We start from the raw sequence: 17,500 nt of genomic DNA on the forward strand, positions 1-17,500 counted from the left end.
CCCACGGGGAGTGGGGGGTGAATGGGGGAGTCGCTCCCACGGGGAGTGGGGGGTGAATGGGGACTCGCTCCCACGGGGAGTGGGGGAGAATGGGGGACTCGCTCCCACGGGGAGTGGGGGGTGAATGGAGGACTCGCTCCCACGGGGAGTGGGGGGAGAATGGGGGACTCGCTCCCACGGGGAGTGGGGGGTGAATGGAGGACTCGCTCCCACGGGGAGTGGGGGGAGAATGGGGGACTCGCTCCCACGGGGAGTGGGGGGTGAATGGAGGACTCGCTCCCACGGGGAGTGGGGGGAGAATGGGGGACTCGCTCCCACGGGGAGTGGGGGGAGAATGGGGGACTCGCTCCCACGGGGAGTGGGGGGTGAATGGAGGACTCGCTCCCACGGGGAGTGGGGGGAGAATGGGGGACTCGCTCCCACGGGGAGTGGGGGGAGAATGGGGGACTCGCTCCCACGGGGGGTGGGGGGTGAATGGGGGACTCGCTCCCACGGGGAGTGGGGGGAGAATGGGGGACTCGCTCCCACGGGGAGAATGGGGGACTCGCTCCCACGGGGAGTGGGGGAGAATGGGGGACTCGCTCCCACGGGGAGAATGGGGGACTCGCTCCCACGGGGAGTGGGGGAGAATGGGGGACTCGCTCCCACGGGGAGTGGGGGGAGAATGGGGGACTCGCTCCCACGGGGAGTGGGGGGAGAATGGGGGACTCGCTCCCACGGGGAGTGGGGGGTGAATGGGGGACTCGCTCCCACGGGGAGTGGGGGGAGAATGGGGGATCTCTCTTCCACGGGGAGTGGGGGGAGAATGGGGGACTCGCTCCCACAGGGAGTGGGGGGAGAATGGGGGATCTCTCTTCCACGGGGAGTGGGGGGAGAATGGGGGACTCGCTCCCACGGGGAGTGTGGGTGGGGGGAGAATGGGGGACTCGCTCCCACTGGGAGTGGGGGGTGGGGGGAGAATGGGGGACTCGCTCCCACGGGGAGTGGGGGGAGAATGGGGGACTCGCTCCCACGGGGAGTGGGGGGTGGGGGGAGAATGGGGGACTCGCTCCCACGGGGAGTGAGGGGAGAATGGGGGACTCGCTTCCAGGGGGAGTGGGGGGAGAATGGGGGACTCGCTCCCACGGGGAGTGGGGGGAGAATGGGGGACTCGCTTCCAGGGGGAGTGGGGGGAGAATGGGGGATTCGCTCCCACGGGGAGTGGGGGGAGAATGGGGGACTCGCCCCCACAGGGAGTGGGGGGCAGAATATGTGTGTCTGTGTGTTTCTGTGTGTGTGTGTCTTTGTGTGTGTCTCTGTGTGTGTAGGTGGGATGTGTGTGTGTACATGTGTGTGTGTCTGTGTGTGTCTGGATGTGTCTATGTGTGTGTATGTGTGTGTAAGTGTGTCTCTGTGTGTGTGTCTGTGTGTGTCAGTGTGCGTGTGGGTGTGTCAGTGTGTGACTGTGTGTTTGTCTGTGTGTGCGTCTGTGTGTGGGTGTGTGTGTGTTTGTGTGGGTGTGTGTGTGTGCGTGCGGGTGTGTGTGCACGCGTGGGGGGGTGTGTGTGAGTGTGCGCGTGGCTGTGTGTGTGTGGGTGTGTGTGTGGCGCGCGTGTGTGGGTGTGTGTATGTGTGTGTGTGTGAGGGTGTGTGTATGTGGGGTGTGTGTGGGTGTGGGTATGTGTGTGTGTGAGGGGGTGTGTGGCTGTGTGTGTGGATGTGGGTGTGTGTGAGGGTGTGTGTGTGAGGGTGTGTGTGTGAGGGTGTGTGTGTGGATGTGGGTGTGTGTGAGGGTGTGTGTGTGAGTGTGTGTGGCTGTGTGTGTGGATGTGGGTGTGTGTGAGGGTGTGTGTGTGAGGGTGTGTGTGTGAGGGTGTGTGTGGATGTGGGTGTGCGTGAGGGTGTGTGTGTGAGGGTGTGTGGCTGTGTGTGTGGATGTGGGTGTGTGTGAGGGTGTGTGTGTGAGGGTGTGTGTGGATGTGGGTGTGTGTGAGGGTGTGTGTGTGAGGGTGTGTGTGTGAGGGTGTGTGTGGATGTGGGTGTGTGTGAGGGTGTGTGTGTGAGGGTGTGTGTGTGAGGGTGTGTGTGGATGTGGGTGTGTGTGAGGGTGTGTGTGTGAGGGTGTGTGTGTGAGGGTGTGTGTGTGTGTGAGGGAGTGTGTGTGAAGGAGTATGCATGTGTGTGTGTGTGTGTGAGGGTGTGTGTGTGAGGGTGTGTGTGTGGGTGTGTGTGTGTGTGTGGGTTTGTGTGTGTGTTGGGTGTGTGTGTGAGGGTGTGTGTGTGAGGGAGTGTGTGTGTGTGTGTGAGGGTGCGTGTGTTGGGTGTGTGTGTGAGGGTGTGTGTGTGAGGGAGTGTGTGTGTGTGTGTGTGAGGGTGTGTGTGTTGGGTGTGTGTGTGAGGGTGTGTGTGTGAGGGAGTGTGTGTGTGTGTGTGAGGGTGCGTGTGAGGGAATGTGTGTGTGTGTGTGGGTGTGTGTGGGGTGTGTGTGTGTGTGTGCGGGTTTGTGTGTGTGAGGGTGTGTGTGTTGGGTGTGTGTGTGAGGGTGTGTGTGAGGGAGTGTGTGTGTGTGTGTGTGAGGGTGTGTGTGTTGGGTGTGTGTGTGAGGGTGTGTGTGTGAGGGAGTGTGTGTGTGTGTGTGTGAGGGTGCGTGTGTTGGGTGTGTGTGTGAGGGTGTGTGTGAGGGAGTGTGTGTGTGTGTGTGTGAGGGTGTGTGTGTTGGGTGTGTGTGTGAGGGTGTGTGTGTGAGGGAGTGTGTGTGTGTGTGTGTGAGGGTGCGTGTGAGGGAATGTGTGTGTGTGTGGGTGTGTGTGGGGTGTGTGTGTGTGTGCGGGTTTGTGTGTGTGAGGGTGTGTGTGTTGGGTGTGTGTGTGAGGGTGTGTGTGTGAGGGAGTGTGTGTGTGTGTGTGGGTGTGTGTGTGGGTGTGTGTGGGTGTGTGAGGGAGTGTGTGTGTGTGTGTGGGTGTGTGTGTGGGAGTGTGTGGGTGTGTGAGGGAGTGTGTGTAGGTGTGTGTGAGGGAGTGTGTGTGGGGTGGGTGTGTGTGAGGGAGTGTGGGTGGGGTGTGTGTGTGGGCGTGTGGGTGTGTGTGAGGGTGTGTGTGTTTGTGAGGGTGTGTGTGTGTGTGGCGCGTGTGTGTGGCGCGTGTGTGTGGGTGTGTGTATGTGTGTGTGTGTGAGGGTGTGTGTATGTGGGGTTTGTGTGTGTGTGTGGGTGTGTGTGAAGGTGTGAGTGTGTGTGAGGGTGTGTGTGTGTGTGGCGCGTGTGTGTGGGTGTGTGTATGTGTGTGTGTGTGTGTGTGAGGGTGTGTGTATGTGGGGTGTGTGTGTGTGTATGTGGGTGTGTGTAAGGGTGTGTGTGTGGGTGTGTGTGTGTGAGAGTGTGTGTGTGAGGGGTGTGTGGGTGTGTGAGTGTGTGTGTGTGTGTGTGTGAGGGTGTGTGTGTTGGTGTATGTGTGGGTGTGTGTGAGGGAGTGTGTGTGAAGGAATATGTGTGAGGGTGTGTGTGTGTGTGAGGGTGTGTGTGTGAGGGTGTGTGTGGGGTGTGTGTATGTTTGAAGGTGTGTGTGTGTGTGAGGGTGCGTGTGTGGGTGTGTGTGAGGGAGTGTGTTTGGGGTATGTGTGTAACGGTGTGTCTGTGTGTGTGGGTGTGTGTGAGGGAGTGTGTGTGGGGTGTGTGTGAGGGAGTGTGTGTGGGGTGTGGTGTGTGTGAGGGAGTGTGTGTGTGGATGTGTGTAAGGGTGTGTCTGTGTGTGTGGGTGTGTGTGAGGGAGTGTATGTGGGGGGCGTTTGTGTGTGTGTGTGTGTGGGTGTGTGTGAGGGAGTGTGTGTATGGGTGTGTGTGTGTGTGTGTGTGAGGTAGAGTGTGTGTGTGGGGGGGGTTTGTGTGGGTGTGTGTGAGGGAGTGTGTGTAGGTGTGTGTGAGGGAGTGTGTGTGGGGTATGGTGTGTGTGAGGGAGTGTGTGTGTGGATGTCTGTAAGGGTGTGTCTGTGTGTGTGGGTGTGTGTGTGAGGGTGTGTGGCTGTGTGTGTGGATGTGGGTGTGTGTGAGGGTGTGTGTGTGAGGGTGTGTGTGGATGTGGGTGTGTGTGAGGGTGTGCGTGTGAGGGTGTGTGGCTGTGTGTGTGGATGTGGGTGTGTGTGAGGGTGTGTGTGTGAGGGTGTGTGTGGATGTGGGTGTGTGTGAGGGTGTGTGTGTGAGGGTGTGTGTGTGAGGGTGTGTGTGGATGTGGGTGTGTGTGAGGGTGTGTGTGTGAGGGTGTGTGTGTGAGGGTGTGTGTGTGTGTGAGGGAGTGTGTGTGAAGGAGTATGCATGTGTGTGTGTGTGTGTGTGAGGGTGTGTGTGTGAGGGTGTGTGTGTGGGTGTGTGTGTGTGTGTGGGTTTGTGTGTGTGAGGGTGTGTGTGTTGGGTGTGTGTGTGAGGGTGTGTGTGTGAGGGAGTGTGTGTGTGTGTGTGAGGGTGCGTGTGTTGGGTGTGTGTGTAAGGGTGTGTGTGTGAGGGAGTGTGTGTGTGTGTGTGAGGGTGTGTGTGTTGGGTGTGTGTGTGAGGGTGTGTGTGTGTGTGTGTGTGAGGGTGCGTGTGAGGGAATGTGTGTGTGTGTGTGTGGGTGTGTGTGGGGTGTGTGTGTGTGTGTGCGGGTTTGTGTGTGTGAGGGTGTGTGTGTTGGGTGTGTGTGTGAGGGTGTGTGTGTGAGGGAGTGTGTGTGTGTGTGTGAGGGTGCGTGTGTTGGGTGTGTGTGTGAGGGTGTGTGTGTGAGGGAGTGTGTGTGTGTGTGTGTGAGGGTGTGTGTGTTGGGTGTGTGTGTGAGGGTGTGTGTGTGAGGGAGTGTGTGTGTGTGTGTGTGAGGGTGCGTGTGAGGGAATGTGTGTGTGTGTGTGTGTGGGTGTGTGTGGGGTGTGTGTGTGTGTGCGGGTTTGTGTGTGTGAGGGTGTGTGTGTTGGGTGTGTGTGTGAGGGTGTGTGTGTGAGGGAGTGTGTGTGTGTGTGTGGGTGTGTGTGTGGGTGTGTGTGGGTGTGTGAGGGAGTGTGTGTGTGTGTGGGTGTGTGTGTGTGTGTGTGTGGGTGTGTGAGGGAGTGTGTGTAGGTGTGTGTGAGGGAGTGTGTGTGGGGTGTGTGTGTGTGTGGGAGTGTGTGTGTGGATGTGTGTAAGGGTGTGTCTGTGTGTGTGGGTGTGTGTGAGGGAGTGTGGGTGGGGTGTGTGTGTGGGCGTGTGGGTGTGTGTGAGGGTGTGTGTGTTTGTGAGGGTGTGTGTGTGTGTGGCGCGTGTGTGTGGCGCGTGTGTGTGGGTGTGTGTATGTGTGTGTGTGTGTGTGAGGGTGTGTGTATGTGGGGTTTGTGTGTGTGTGTGGGTGTGTGTGAAGGTGTGAGTGTGTGTGAGGGTGTGTGTGTGTGTGGCGCGTGTGTGTGGGTGTGTGTATGTGTGTGTGTGTGTGTGTGAGGGTGTGTGTATGTGGGGTGTGTGTGTGTGTATGTGGGTGTGTGTAAGGGTGTGTGTGTGGGTGTGTGTGTGTGAGGGTGTGTGTGTGAGGGGTGTGTGGGTGTGTGAGTGTGTGTGGGGTGTGTGTGTGTGTGTGTGTGAGGGTGTGTGTGTTGGTGTATGTGTGGGTGTGTGTGAGGGAGTGTGTGTGAAGGAATATGTGTGAGGGTGTGTGTGTGAGGGTGTGTGTGGGGTGTGTGTATGTGTGAAGGTTTGTGTGTGTGTGAGGGTGCGTGTGTGGGTGTGTGTGAGGGAGTGTGTTTGGGGTATGTGTGTAACGGTGTGTCTGTGTGTGTGGGTGTGTGTGAGGGAGTGTGTGTGGGGTGTGTGTGAGGGAGTGTGTGTGGGGTGTGGTGTGTGTGAGGGAGTGTGTGTGTGGATGTGTGTAAGGGTGTGTCTGTGTGTGTGGGTGTGTGTGAGGGAGTGTATGTGGGGGGGGTTTGTGTGTGTGTGTGTGGGTGTGTGTGAGGGAGTGTGTGTATGGGTGTGTGTGTGTGTGTGTGTGAGGTAGAGTGTGTGTGTGTGGGGGGGTTTGTGTGGGTGTGTGTGAGGGAGTGTGTGTAGGTGTGTGTGAGGGAGTGTGTGTGGGGTATGGTGTGTGTGAGGGAGTGTGTGTGTGGATGTCTGTAAGGGTGTGTCTGTGTGTGTGGGTGTGTGTGTGAGGGAGTGTGTGTGGGGTGTGTGTGTGGGTGTGTCTGTGTGTGTGTGAGGCAGAGTGTGTATGTGGGGGGGGGTTTGTGTGTGTGTGTGGGTGTGTGTGAGGGAGTGTGTGCAGGTGTGTGTGAGGGAGTGTGTGTGGGGTGTGGTGTGTGTGAGGGAGTGTGTGTGTGGATGTGTGTAAGGGTCTGTCTGTGTGTGTGGGTGTGTGTGAGGGAGTGTGTGTGGGGTGTGTGTGTGAGCGTGTGTGTGTGAGGCAGTGTGTGGGGGGGGGGGTTTGTGTGTGCGTGTGTGGGTGTGTGTGAGGGAGTGTGTGTGTGGGTGTGTGTGTGTGAGGGGGCGTGTGTGTGTGGGTGTGTGTGAGGGAGTGTGTGTGGGTGTGTGTGAGGGAGTGTGTGTGGGGTGTGTGTGTGGGAGTGTGTGTGTGGGTGTGTGTGGGGTGTGTGTGTGAGGGAGTGTGTGTCTGTTTATGTGGGTGTGTGTGTGGTTTTGTGTGAGGGTGTGTGTGAGGGAGTGTGTGTGGGTGTGTGTGAGGGAGTGTGTGTGGGGTGTGTGTGGGGAGGGTGTGTGTGAGTTTGTGTGTGGGTGTGTGTGGGGAGGGTGTGAGGGAGTGTGTGTGGGGGTGTGGGTGTGGGTGTGTGTGAGTGTGTGTATGGGTGTGTGTGAGGGAGTGTGTGAGGGAGTGGGTGGGTGTGTGTGTGGGGGGGATGTGTGTAGGTGTGTGTGGGATGTGTGTGTGTGTGTGTGAGTGTGTGTGTGTGTGGGTGTGTGGGTGGGTGTGGGGTGTGTGTGTGTGGGTGTGTGTGGGATGTGTGTGTGGGTGTGTGTGAGGGAGTGTGTGTGCGTGGGTGTGTGTGGTGTGTGTGAGGGAGTGTGTGTGGGGTGTGTGTGTGTGTTTGTGTGAGGGAGTGTGTGTGGGGTGTGTGTGTGTGGGTGTGTGTGTGTGAGGGTGTGTGTGTGGTGTGTGTGTGTGTGTGTGGGTGCGTGTGTGTGCGTGGGTGTGTGTGGTGTGTGTGAGGGAGTGTGTGTGGGGTGTGTGTGTGTGTTTGTGTGAGGGAGTGTGTGTGGGGTGTGTGTGTGTGTGTGGGTGTGAGGGAGTGTGTGTGGTGTGTGTGGGTGTGTGTGGTGTGTGTGAGGGAGCGTGTGTGTGTGTGTGTATGTGTGTGTGCGTGGGTGTGTGTGTGCGTGGGTGTGTGTGTGAGGGAGTGTGTGTGTGGGGAGTGTGTGAGTGTGTGTGTGTGAGGGAATGTGTGTGTGAGGGAGTGTGTGTGTGTGTTTGTGTGGGTGTGTGTGTGGGTGTGCGTGTGGGTGTGTGTGTGAGGGAGTGTGTGTGTGTGTGGATGTGTGTGTGTGTGGGGAGTGTGTGTGTGGGGTGTGTGTATGTGTGTGTGTGGGGTGTGTGTGTGGGTGTGTGTGGGTGTGTGTGTGGGGAGTGTGTGTGTGGGGTGTGTGTATGTGTTTGTGTGGGGTGTGTGTGTGGGTGTGTGTGGGTGTGTGTGTGGGGAGTGTGTGTGTGGGGAGTGTGTGTGTGTGTGTGTGGTGTGTGGGTGTGAGTGGGGTGTGTGTGTTTGGAGGGATGTGTGTCGGTGTGTGTGGTGTGTGGGGGTGTGTGTGTGTGTGTGTGAGTGAGTGTGTGGGTGTGTGGGACCGTGCTGACTGACCCTGGCTTTGAGCTCCGTGCTGTTTCATGTGACAGAGAAACTGTGGACAGCCCCGGAGATCCTGAGGCTGACCAGCCCATCGGCAGGCACTCAGAAAGGAGACGTGTACAGCTTTGGGATCATCCTGCAGGAGATAGCATTGAGGAATGGCCCCTTCTACATCGAGGGGAGAGACCTCAGTCCCAGAGGTAAGGCCCAGTGTTACTGGGTGCGCTGGGGTACGGGGTCCCACACACACACTGACTCTCACTGGGGTATGGGGTCCCACACACACACTGACTCTCACTGGGGTACAGGGTCCCACACACACACTGACTCTCACTGGGGTACAGGGTCCCACACACACACTGACTCTCACTGGGGTATGGGGTCCCACACACACACTGACTCTCACTGGGGTACAGGGTCCCACACACACACTGACTCTCACTGGGGTACGGGGTCCCACACACACACTGACTCTCACTGGGGTACAGTCCCACACACACACTGACTCTCACTGGGGTACAGGGTCCCACACACCCACTGACTCTCACTGGGGTATGGGGTCCCACACACACACTGACCCTCACTGGGGTACAGGGTCCCACACACACACTGACTCTCACGGGGGTAAAGGGTCCCACACACCCACTGACTCTCACTGGGGTATGGGGTCCCACACACACACTGACCCTCACTGGGGTACAGGGTCCCACACACACACTGACTCTCACGGGGTAAAGGGTCCCACACACACACTGACTCTCACTGGGGTACGGGGTCCCACACTCACACTGACTCTCACTGGGGTACAGTCCCACACACACACTGACTCTCACTGGGGTACAGGGTCCCACACACACACTGACTCTCACTGGGGTACAGTCCCACACACACACTGACTCTCACTGGGGTACAGGGTCCCACACACACACTGACCTTCACTGGGGTACGGGGTCCCACACACACACTGACTCTCACTGGGGTACAGGGTCCCACACACACACAGACTCTCACTGGGGTACGGGGTCCCACACACACACTGACTCTCACTGGGGTACAGGGTCCCACCACACACACTGACTCTCACTGGGGTATGGGGTCCCACACACACACTGACCCTCACTGGGGTACGGGGTCCCACACACTGACCCTCACTGGGGTACGGGGTCCCACACACTGACCCTCACTGGGGTACGGGGACCCACACACACTCTGACCCACACTGGGGTATGGGGTCCCACACACGCACTGACTCTCACGGGGGTACGGGGTCCCACACACACACTGACTCTCACTGGGGTACGTGGGTCCAACACACACACTGACTCTCACTGGGGTACAGGGTCCCACACACACACTGACCCTCACTGGGGTACGGGGTCTCTCACACATACTGACTCTCACTGGGGTAAAGGGTCCCACACACACACTGACTCTCACTGGGGTATGGGGTCCCATACACACACTGACTCTCACTGGGGTACGGGGTCCCACACACACACTGACTCTCACTGGGGTACGGGGTCCCACACACACACTGACTCTCACTGGGGTACAGGGTCCCACACACACACTGACTCTCACTGGGGTACAGGGTCCCACACACACACTGACTCTCACTGGGGTACGGGGTCTCTCACACACACTGACACTCACTGGGGTACAGGGTCCCACACACACACTGACCCTCACTGGGGTACGGGGTCTCTCACACACACTGACCCTCATTGGGGTACAGGGTCCCACACACACACTGACCCTCACTGGGGTACAGGGTCCCACACACACACACTGACTCTCACTGGGGTACGGGGTCTCTCACACACACTGACCCTCATTGGGGTACAGGGTCCCACACACACACTGACTCTCACTGGGGTACGGGGTCCCATACACACACTGACCCTCACTGGGGTACAGGGTCCCACACACACACTGACTCTCACTGGGGTACGGGGTCCCACACACACACTGACTCTCACTGGGTACAGGGTCCCACACACACACTGACTCTCACTGGGGTACGGGGTCCCACACACACACTGACTCTCACTGGGGTACGGGGTCCCACACACACACTGACTCTCACTGGGGTACAGGGTCCCACACACACACTGACTCTCACTGGGGTACGGGGTCCCACACACACACTGACCCTCACTGGGATACGGGGTCCCTCACACACACACTGACTCTCACTGGGGTACAGGGTCCCACACACGCACTGACCCTCACTGGGGTACAGGGTCCCACACACACACTGACTCTCACTGGGGTACAGTCCCACACACACACTGACTCTCACTGGGGTACAGGGTCCCACACACACTGACTCTCACTGGGGTACAGGGTCCCACACACACACTGACTCTCACTGGGGTACAGTCCCACACACACACTGACTCTCACTGGGGTACAGGGTCCCACACACACACTGACTCTCACTGGGGTACGGGGTCCCACACACACACTGACTCTCACTGGGGTACGGGGTCCCACACACACACTGACTCTCACTGGGTACAGGGTCCCACACACACACTGACTCTCACTGGGGTACGGGGTCCCACACACACACTGACTCTCACTGGGGTACGGGGTCCCACACACACACTGACTCTCACTGGGGTACGGGGTCCCACACACACACTGACTCTCACTGGGGTACGGGGTCCCACACACACACTGACTCTCACTGGGGTACGGGGTCCCACACACACACTGACTCTCACTGGGGTACGGGGTCCCACACACACACTGACTCTCACTGGGTACAGGGTCCCACACACACACTGACTCTCACTGGGGTATGGGGTCCCACACACACACTGACTCTCACTGGGGTAAAGGGTCCCACACACACACTGACTCTCACTGGGGTACGGGGTCCCACACACACTGACTCTCACTGGGGTACGGGGTCCCACACACACACTGACTCTCACTGGGGTACAGGGTCCCACACACACTGACTCTCACTGGGGTACAGTCCCACACACACACTGACCCTCACTGGGGTACAGGGTCCCACACACACACTGACCCTCACTGTGGTATGGGGTCCCACACACACACTGACCCTCACTGGGGTACAGTCCCACACACACACTGACCGTCACTGGGGTACGGGGTCCCACACACACACTGACCCTCACTGGGATACGGTGTGTGTGAGGTGAGGGACAATGAGTCTGAGCGGTGCTCCCCCATGCCCCCCATGCCCCCCATATGCCCCCCCATGCCCCAGTCCTGAGCACACGGTAAGTGTATATTGCGGTGGGTGACCCTCCATGCCACTGACGATCGTTGTGTGAAATCTCTCCCTCAGAGATTGTCGAGAATGTGGTGCGTGTCCAGAGTCCCCAGCTCCGGCCTAGCCCTGGCCTGTGCAGCCAGGGTGTGGCAGAGCTCAGTGCCCTGATGCAGAGATGCTGGGCTGAAGATGTGCTCGAGAGACCCGACTTCAATCAGATCAAGGTCCTCGTGCGCAAGTTCAACAGGTAAGGCAGCAGAGCGCGGGCGCCTTATGAACCCAGCGTCCCTGAGTACCCTCTACCCCACGGCCTGACCCAGACGTTGCCATCAGTGCACCACTGCAGCTGATCAAAGATTCCCCACCAGCAAGGGCCTACCTGCTCCTTCGAGGATCCCCCCCCAGGGCTTCGTTCTGGAAGAGCCCACCCAAGGGTGGGAGGACGGGCATCTGACACAGTCAGGGCAGGGACTGAGTCCGTTCTAAAGGGGCCGCACTGTCGGAGGGTCAGTGCTGAGGGAACGGGCCCTGTCGGAGGGTCAGTGCTGAGGGAGTGCCGCACTGTCGGAGGGTCAGTGCTGAGGGAGTGCCGCACTGTCGAAGGGTCAGTGCTGAGGGAGTGGGCACTGTCGGAGGGTCAGTGCTGAGGGAGTGGGCACTGTCGGAGGGTCAGTGCTGAGGGAGTGCCGCACTGTCGGAGGGTCAGCACTGAGGGAGTGGGCACTGTCGGAGGGTCAGTGCTGAGGGAGTGGGTACTGTCGGAGGGTCAGTGCTGAGGGAGTGCCGCACTGTTGAAGGGTCAGTGCTGAGGGAGTGCCGCACTGTTGAAGGGTCAGTGCTGAGGGTGTGCCGCACTGTCAGAGGGTCAGTGCTGAGGGAGTGGGCACTGTCGGAGGGTCAATGCTGAGGGAAAGCCGCACTGTCGGAGTGTCAGTGCTGAGGGAGTGCCACATTGTCAGAGGGTCAGTGCTGAGGGAGTGGGCACTGTCGGAGGGTCAGGTCAGTGCTGAGGGAGTGGGCCCTGTCGGAGGGTCAGTGCTGAGGGAGCGCCGCACTGTCGGAGGGTCAGTGCTGAGGGAGTGGGCACTGTCGGAGGGTCAGTGCTGAGGGAGTGGGCACTGTCAGAGGGTCAGTGCTGAGGGAGTGGGCACTGTCGGAGGGTCAGGTCAGTGCTGTGGGAGTGGGCACTGTCGGAGGGTCAGTGCTGAGGGAGCGCCGCACTGTCGGAGGGTCAGTGCTGAGGGAGTGGGCACTGTCAGAGGGTCAGTGCTGAGGGAGTGGGCCCTGTCGGAGGGTCAGTGCTGAGGGAGCGCCGCACAGTCGGAGGGTCAGTGCTGAGGGAGTGGGCACTGTCGGAGGGTCAGTGCTGAGGGAGTGGGCACTGTCAGAGGGTCAGTGCTGAGGGAGTGGGCACTGTCGGAGGGTCAGGTCAGTGCTGAGGGAGTGGGCACTGTCGGAGGGTCAGTGCTGAGGGAGCGCCGCACTGTCGGAGGGTCAGTGCTGAGGGAGTGGGCACTGTTGGAGGGTCAGTGCTGAGGGAGTGGGCACTGTCGGAGGGTCAGTGCTGAGGGAGTGGGCCCTGTCGGAGGGTCAGTGCTGAGGGAGTTGGCACTGTCGGAGGGTCAGTGCTGAGTGAGTGGGCACTGTCGGAGGGTCAGTGCTGAGGGAGTGGGCCCTGTCGGAGGATCAGTGCTGAGGGTGTGGGCACTGTCGGAGGGTCAGTGCTGAGGGAGTGGGCCCTGTCGGAGGATCAGTGCTGAGGGAGTGGGCACTGTCGGAGGGTCAGTGCTGAGGGAGTGGGCACTGTCGGAGGGTCAGTGCTGAGGGAGTGGGCCCTGTCGGAGGGTCAGTGCTGAGGGAGTGGGCGCTGTCGGAGGGTCAGTGCTGAGGGAGTGGGCCCTGTCGGAGGATCAGTGCTGAGGGAGTGGGCGCTGTCGGAGGGTCAGTGCTGAGGGAGTGGGCCCTGTCGGAGGATCAGTGCTGAGGGAGTGGGCGCTGTCGGAGGGTCAGTGCTGAGGGAGTGGGCCCTGTCGGAGGATCAGTGCTGAGGGAGTGGGCCCTGTCGGAGGGTCAGTGCTGAGGGAGTGGGCCCTGTCGGAGGGTCAGTGCTGAGGGAGTGGGCACTGTCGGAGGGTCAGTGCTGAGGGAGTGCCGCACTGTTGGAGGATCAGTGCTGAGGGAGTGGGCCCTGTCGGAGGGTCAGTGCTGAGGGAGTGGGCCCTGTCGGAGGGTCAGTGCTGAGGGAGTGGGCCCTGTCGGAGGATCAGTGCTGAGGGAGTGGGCGCTGTCGGAGGGTCAGTGCTGAGGGAGTGGGCCCTGTCGGAGGGTCAGTGCTGAGGGAGTGGGCCCTGTCGGAGGATCAGTGCTGAGGGAGTGGGCACTGTCGGAGGGTCAGTGCTGAGGGAGTGCCGCACTGTCGGGGGGTCAGTGCTGAGGGAGTGGGCACTGTCGGAGGGTCAGTGCTGAGGGAGTGGGCACTGTCGGAGGGTCAGTGCTGAGGGAGTGGGCCCTGTCGGAGGGTCAGTGCTGAGGGAGTGGGCACTGTCGGAGGGTCAGTGCTGAGGGAGTGGGCATTGTCGGAGGGTCAGTGCTGAGGGAGTGGTGATGTTGCTGCTTTTGGAAACTTGTTGTCCGCAGTTCTGGGTGTGATGTTGTTTGGTGGGTCACAGTGGAGCTGATGGGCCGAATGGCCTCTGTGTGCACTGTGGAGTCTCTGTGATTTGCTTTGATATGACATTGGCTGTCGATCTCCTTTCAAAGTGAAGTCAGTGCAGCTCAGAAATGATTTCGTTGGCTGTTGGGCAGTTTTTTGAGGATGAGAGAGGCAGTACTGAAATGCAAATGTCTTCCCTCTGACTGTATTTAAATTGCTGGTGCCTGGCCCCCCCCATTCAGTCCTTGGAAACCATTCACCAATGTCCATACTATCTGCACTATTGGTTATTTTCCGTGTCTCAGCCTGCTGCAGCTGCTTGGTTAATGTGGTTAATGGTTAATGTGGTTAATGGTTAATGTGGTTAATGGTTAATGTGGATGACTGGCCTCGGGGAAAGTTTTGTCCACCTTGCAGTTAACCAGTCCCTGGTTTCTCTGACAGGACCTCTCTCAGAGGTTGCTCCCAGCTCAACCCGGCCAGGGCCTGGGGGAGAGTTCGCACTGAATGTGAGAACCACTGCTCACACCCACGCACACACCCACACACACACCCACACACAGACACACTCACACACCCACACTCACACCCACACACACAAACACACACAGACAGACACACACAGACACACACACACAGATACAGACACAGACAAACACACACAGGCAGACACACACAGACAGAGACAGACACACACACAGACACACGCACACACTCACACACAGACACACACACCCACACATAGACACACACACACCCACACTCACACATACACACATATACAGACACAGACAAACACACACAGACAGACACACACACAGAGACAGACACACACACAGACACACTCAAACACACACAGACACCCACACCCACACAGACAGACAGATACACACACAGACACACCCACCCACACAGACACACACACACAGACACACTCACACCCACACACACACAAACCCAAAGGAATAGGAGGATAGAGCAGATGAATGCATGGCTGAGGAGCTGGTGTATGGGAGGATTCACATTTTTGGATCATTGGAATCTCTTTTGGGGTAGAAGTGACCTGTACAAGAAGGACGGATTGCACCTAAATTGGAAGGGGACTAATATACTGGCAGGGAAATTTGCTAGAACTGCTTGGGAGGATTTAAACTAGTAAGGTGGGGGTGTGGGACTCAGGGAGATAGTGAGGAAAGAGATCGATCTGAGACAGGTACAGCTGAGAACAGAAGTGAGTCAAACAGTCAGGGACAAGGTAGGACTAATAAATTAAACTGCATTTATTTCAATGCAAGGGACCTAACAGGGAAGGCAAATGAACTCAGGGCATGGTTAGGAACATGGGACTGGGATATCATAGCAATTACGGAAACATGGCTCAGGGATAGGCAGGATTGGCAGCTTAATGTTCCAGGATACAAATGCTACAGGAAGGATAGAAAGGGAGGGAAGGGAGGAGGGGGAGTGGTGTTTTTGATAAGAGACAGCATTACAGCTGTGCTGAGGGAGGATATTCCCGGAAATACATCCAGGGAAGTTATTTGGGTGGAACTGAGAAATAAGAAAGGGATGATCACCTTATTGGGATTGTATTATAGACCCCCTAATAGTCAGAGGGAAATTGAGAAACAAACTTGTAAGGAGATCTCAGCTATCTGTAAGAATAATAGGGTAGTTATGGTAGGGGATTTTAACTTTCCAAACATCGACTGGGACTGCCGTAGCGTTAAACGTTTAGATGGAGAGGAATTTGTTAAGTGTGAACAAGACAATTTTCTGATTCAGTATGTGGATGTACTAGAGAAGGTGCAAAACTTGACCTACTCTTGGGAAATAAGGCAGGGCAGGTGACTGAGGTGTCAGTGGGGGAGCACTTTGGGGCCAGCGACCATAATTCTATTCGTTTTAAAATAGTGATGGAAAAGGACAGACCAGATCTAAAAGTTGAAGTTCGAAATTGGAGAAAGGCCAATTTTGACAGTATTAGGCAAGAACTTTTGAAAGCTGATTGGAGGCAGATGTTCGCAGGTAAAGGGACGGCTGGAAAATGGGAAGCCTTCAGAAATGAGATAACAAGAATCCAGAGAAAGTATATTCCTGTCACGCTGAAAGGGAAGGCTGGTAGGTATAGGGAATGCTGGATGACTAAAGAAATTGAGGGTTTGGTTAAGAAAAAGAAGGAAGCATATGTCAGGTATAGACAGGAGAGATCGAGTGAATCCTGAGAAGAGTATAAAGGCAGTAGGAGTATACTTAAGAGGGAAATCAGGAGGGCAAAACAGGGACATGAGATAGATTTGGCAAATAGAATTAAGGAGAATCCAAAGGGTTTTTACAAATATATTAAGGACAAAAGGGTAACTAGGGAGAGAATAGTGCCCCTCAAAGATCAGCAAGGCAGCCTTTGTGTGGAGCTGCAGGAGATGGGGGAGATACTAAACAAGTATTTTGCATCAGTGTTTACTGTGGAAAAGGACATGGAAGATCTAGACTGTAGGGAAATAGATGGTGACATCTTGCAAAATGCCCATATTGCAGAGGAGGAAGTGCTGGATGTCTTGAAACGCATAAAGGTGGTAAATCCCCAGGACCTGATCAGGTGTACCCTAGAACTCTGTGGGAAGCTAGAGAAGTGATTGCTGGGCCTCTTGCTGAGATATTTGTATCATCGATAGTCACAGGTGAGGTGCCGGAAGACTGGAGGTTGGCTAACGTGGTGCCAATGTTTAAGAAGGGCGGTAAGGGCAAACCAGGGAACTATAGACCGGTGAGCCTGACCTCGGTGGTGGGCAAGTTGTTGGAGGGAATCCTGAGGGACAGGATGTACATGTATTTGGAAAGGCAAGGACTGATTAGGGATAGTCAACACGGCTTTGTGCGTGGGAAATCATGTCTCACAAACTTGATTGACTTTTTTGAAGAAGTAACAAAGAAGATTAATGAGGGCAGAGCAGTCGATGTGATCAATATGGACTTCAGTAAGGCGTTCGTCAAGGTTCCCCATGGGAGACTGGTTAGCAAGGTTAGATCGCATGGAATACAGGGAGCACTAGCCATTTGGATACAGAACTGGCTCAAAGGTAGAAGACAGAGGGTGGTGGTGGAGGGTTGTTTTTCAGACTGGAGGCCTGTGACCAGTGGAGCGCCACAAGGATCAGTGCTGGATCCTCTACTTTTTGTCATTTACATAAATGATTTGGATGTGAGCATAAGAGGTATGGTTAGTAAGTTTGCAGATGACACCAAAATTGGAGGTGTAGTGGACAGCGAAGAGGGTTACCTCAGATTACAACAGGATCTGGACCAGATGGGCCAATGGGCTGAGAAGTGGCAGATGGAGTTTAATTCAGATAAATGCGAGGTGCTGCATTTTGGGAAAGCAAATCTTAGCAGGACTTTATACACTTAATGGTAAGGTCCTAGGGAGTGTTGCTGAACAAAGAGACCTTGGAGTGCAGGTTCATAGCTCCTTGAAAGTGGAGTCGCAGATAGATAGGATAGTGAAGGAGGCGTTTGGTATGCTTTCCTTTATTGGTCAGAGTATTGAGTACAGGAGTTGGGATGTCATGTTGCGGCTCTACAGGACATTGGTTAGGCCACTGTTGGAATATTGCGTGCAATTCTGGTCTCCTTCCTATTGGAAAGGTGTTGTGAAACTTGAAAGGGTTCAGAAAAGATTTACAAGGATGTTGCCAGGGTTGGAGGATTTGAGCTACAGGGAGAGGCTGAACAGGCTGGGGCTGTTTTCCCTGGAGCGTCGGAGGCTGAGGGGTGACCTTATAGAGGTTTACAAAATTAAGAGGGGCATGGATAGGGTAAATAGGCAAAGTCTTTTCCCTGGG

The 17,500-nt window shown here is 56.8% G+C and overlaps 1 protein-coding gene across 1 annotated transcript in view; it reads left to right on the forward strand.

Annotated features, from left to right (window-relative positions):
- The window catches only part of LOC148135297 (atrial natriuretic peptide receptor 1-like), a 183,350-nt gene that overhangs the window by 114,314 nt on the left and 51,536 nt on the right, over positions 1-17,500 (forward strand). The window contains exons 14-15 of the mRNA XM_087985107.1: positions 7,803-7,955; positions 11,081-11,252. Coding sequence (XP_087841233.1) covers positions 7,803-7,955; positions 11,081-11,252 — 325 coding nt within the window. The remainder of the gene's footprint in view (positions 1-7,802; positions 7,956-11,080; positions 11,253-17,500) is intronic.

This window comes from Chiloscyllium plagiosum, unplaced genomic scaffold (assembly GCF_037043375.1).
Source record: "Chiloscyllium plagiosum isolate Xiang-an unplaced genomic scaffold, Cpla_swu_hap1 HiC_scaffold_50, whole genome shotgun sequence".
Lineage (NCBI taxonomy): Eukaryota > Metazoa > Chordata > Chondrichthyes > Orectolobiformes > Hemiscylliidae > Chiloscyllium > Chiloscyllium plagiosum.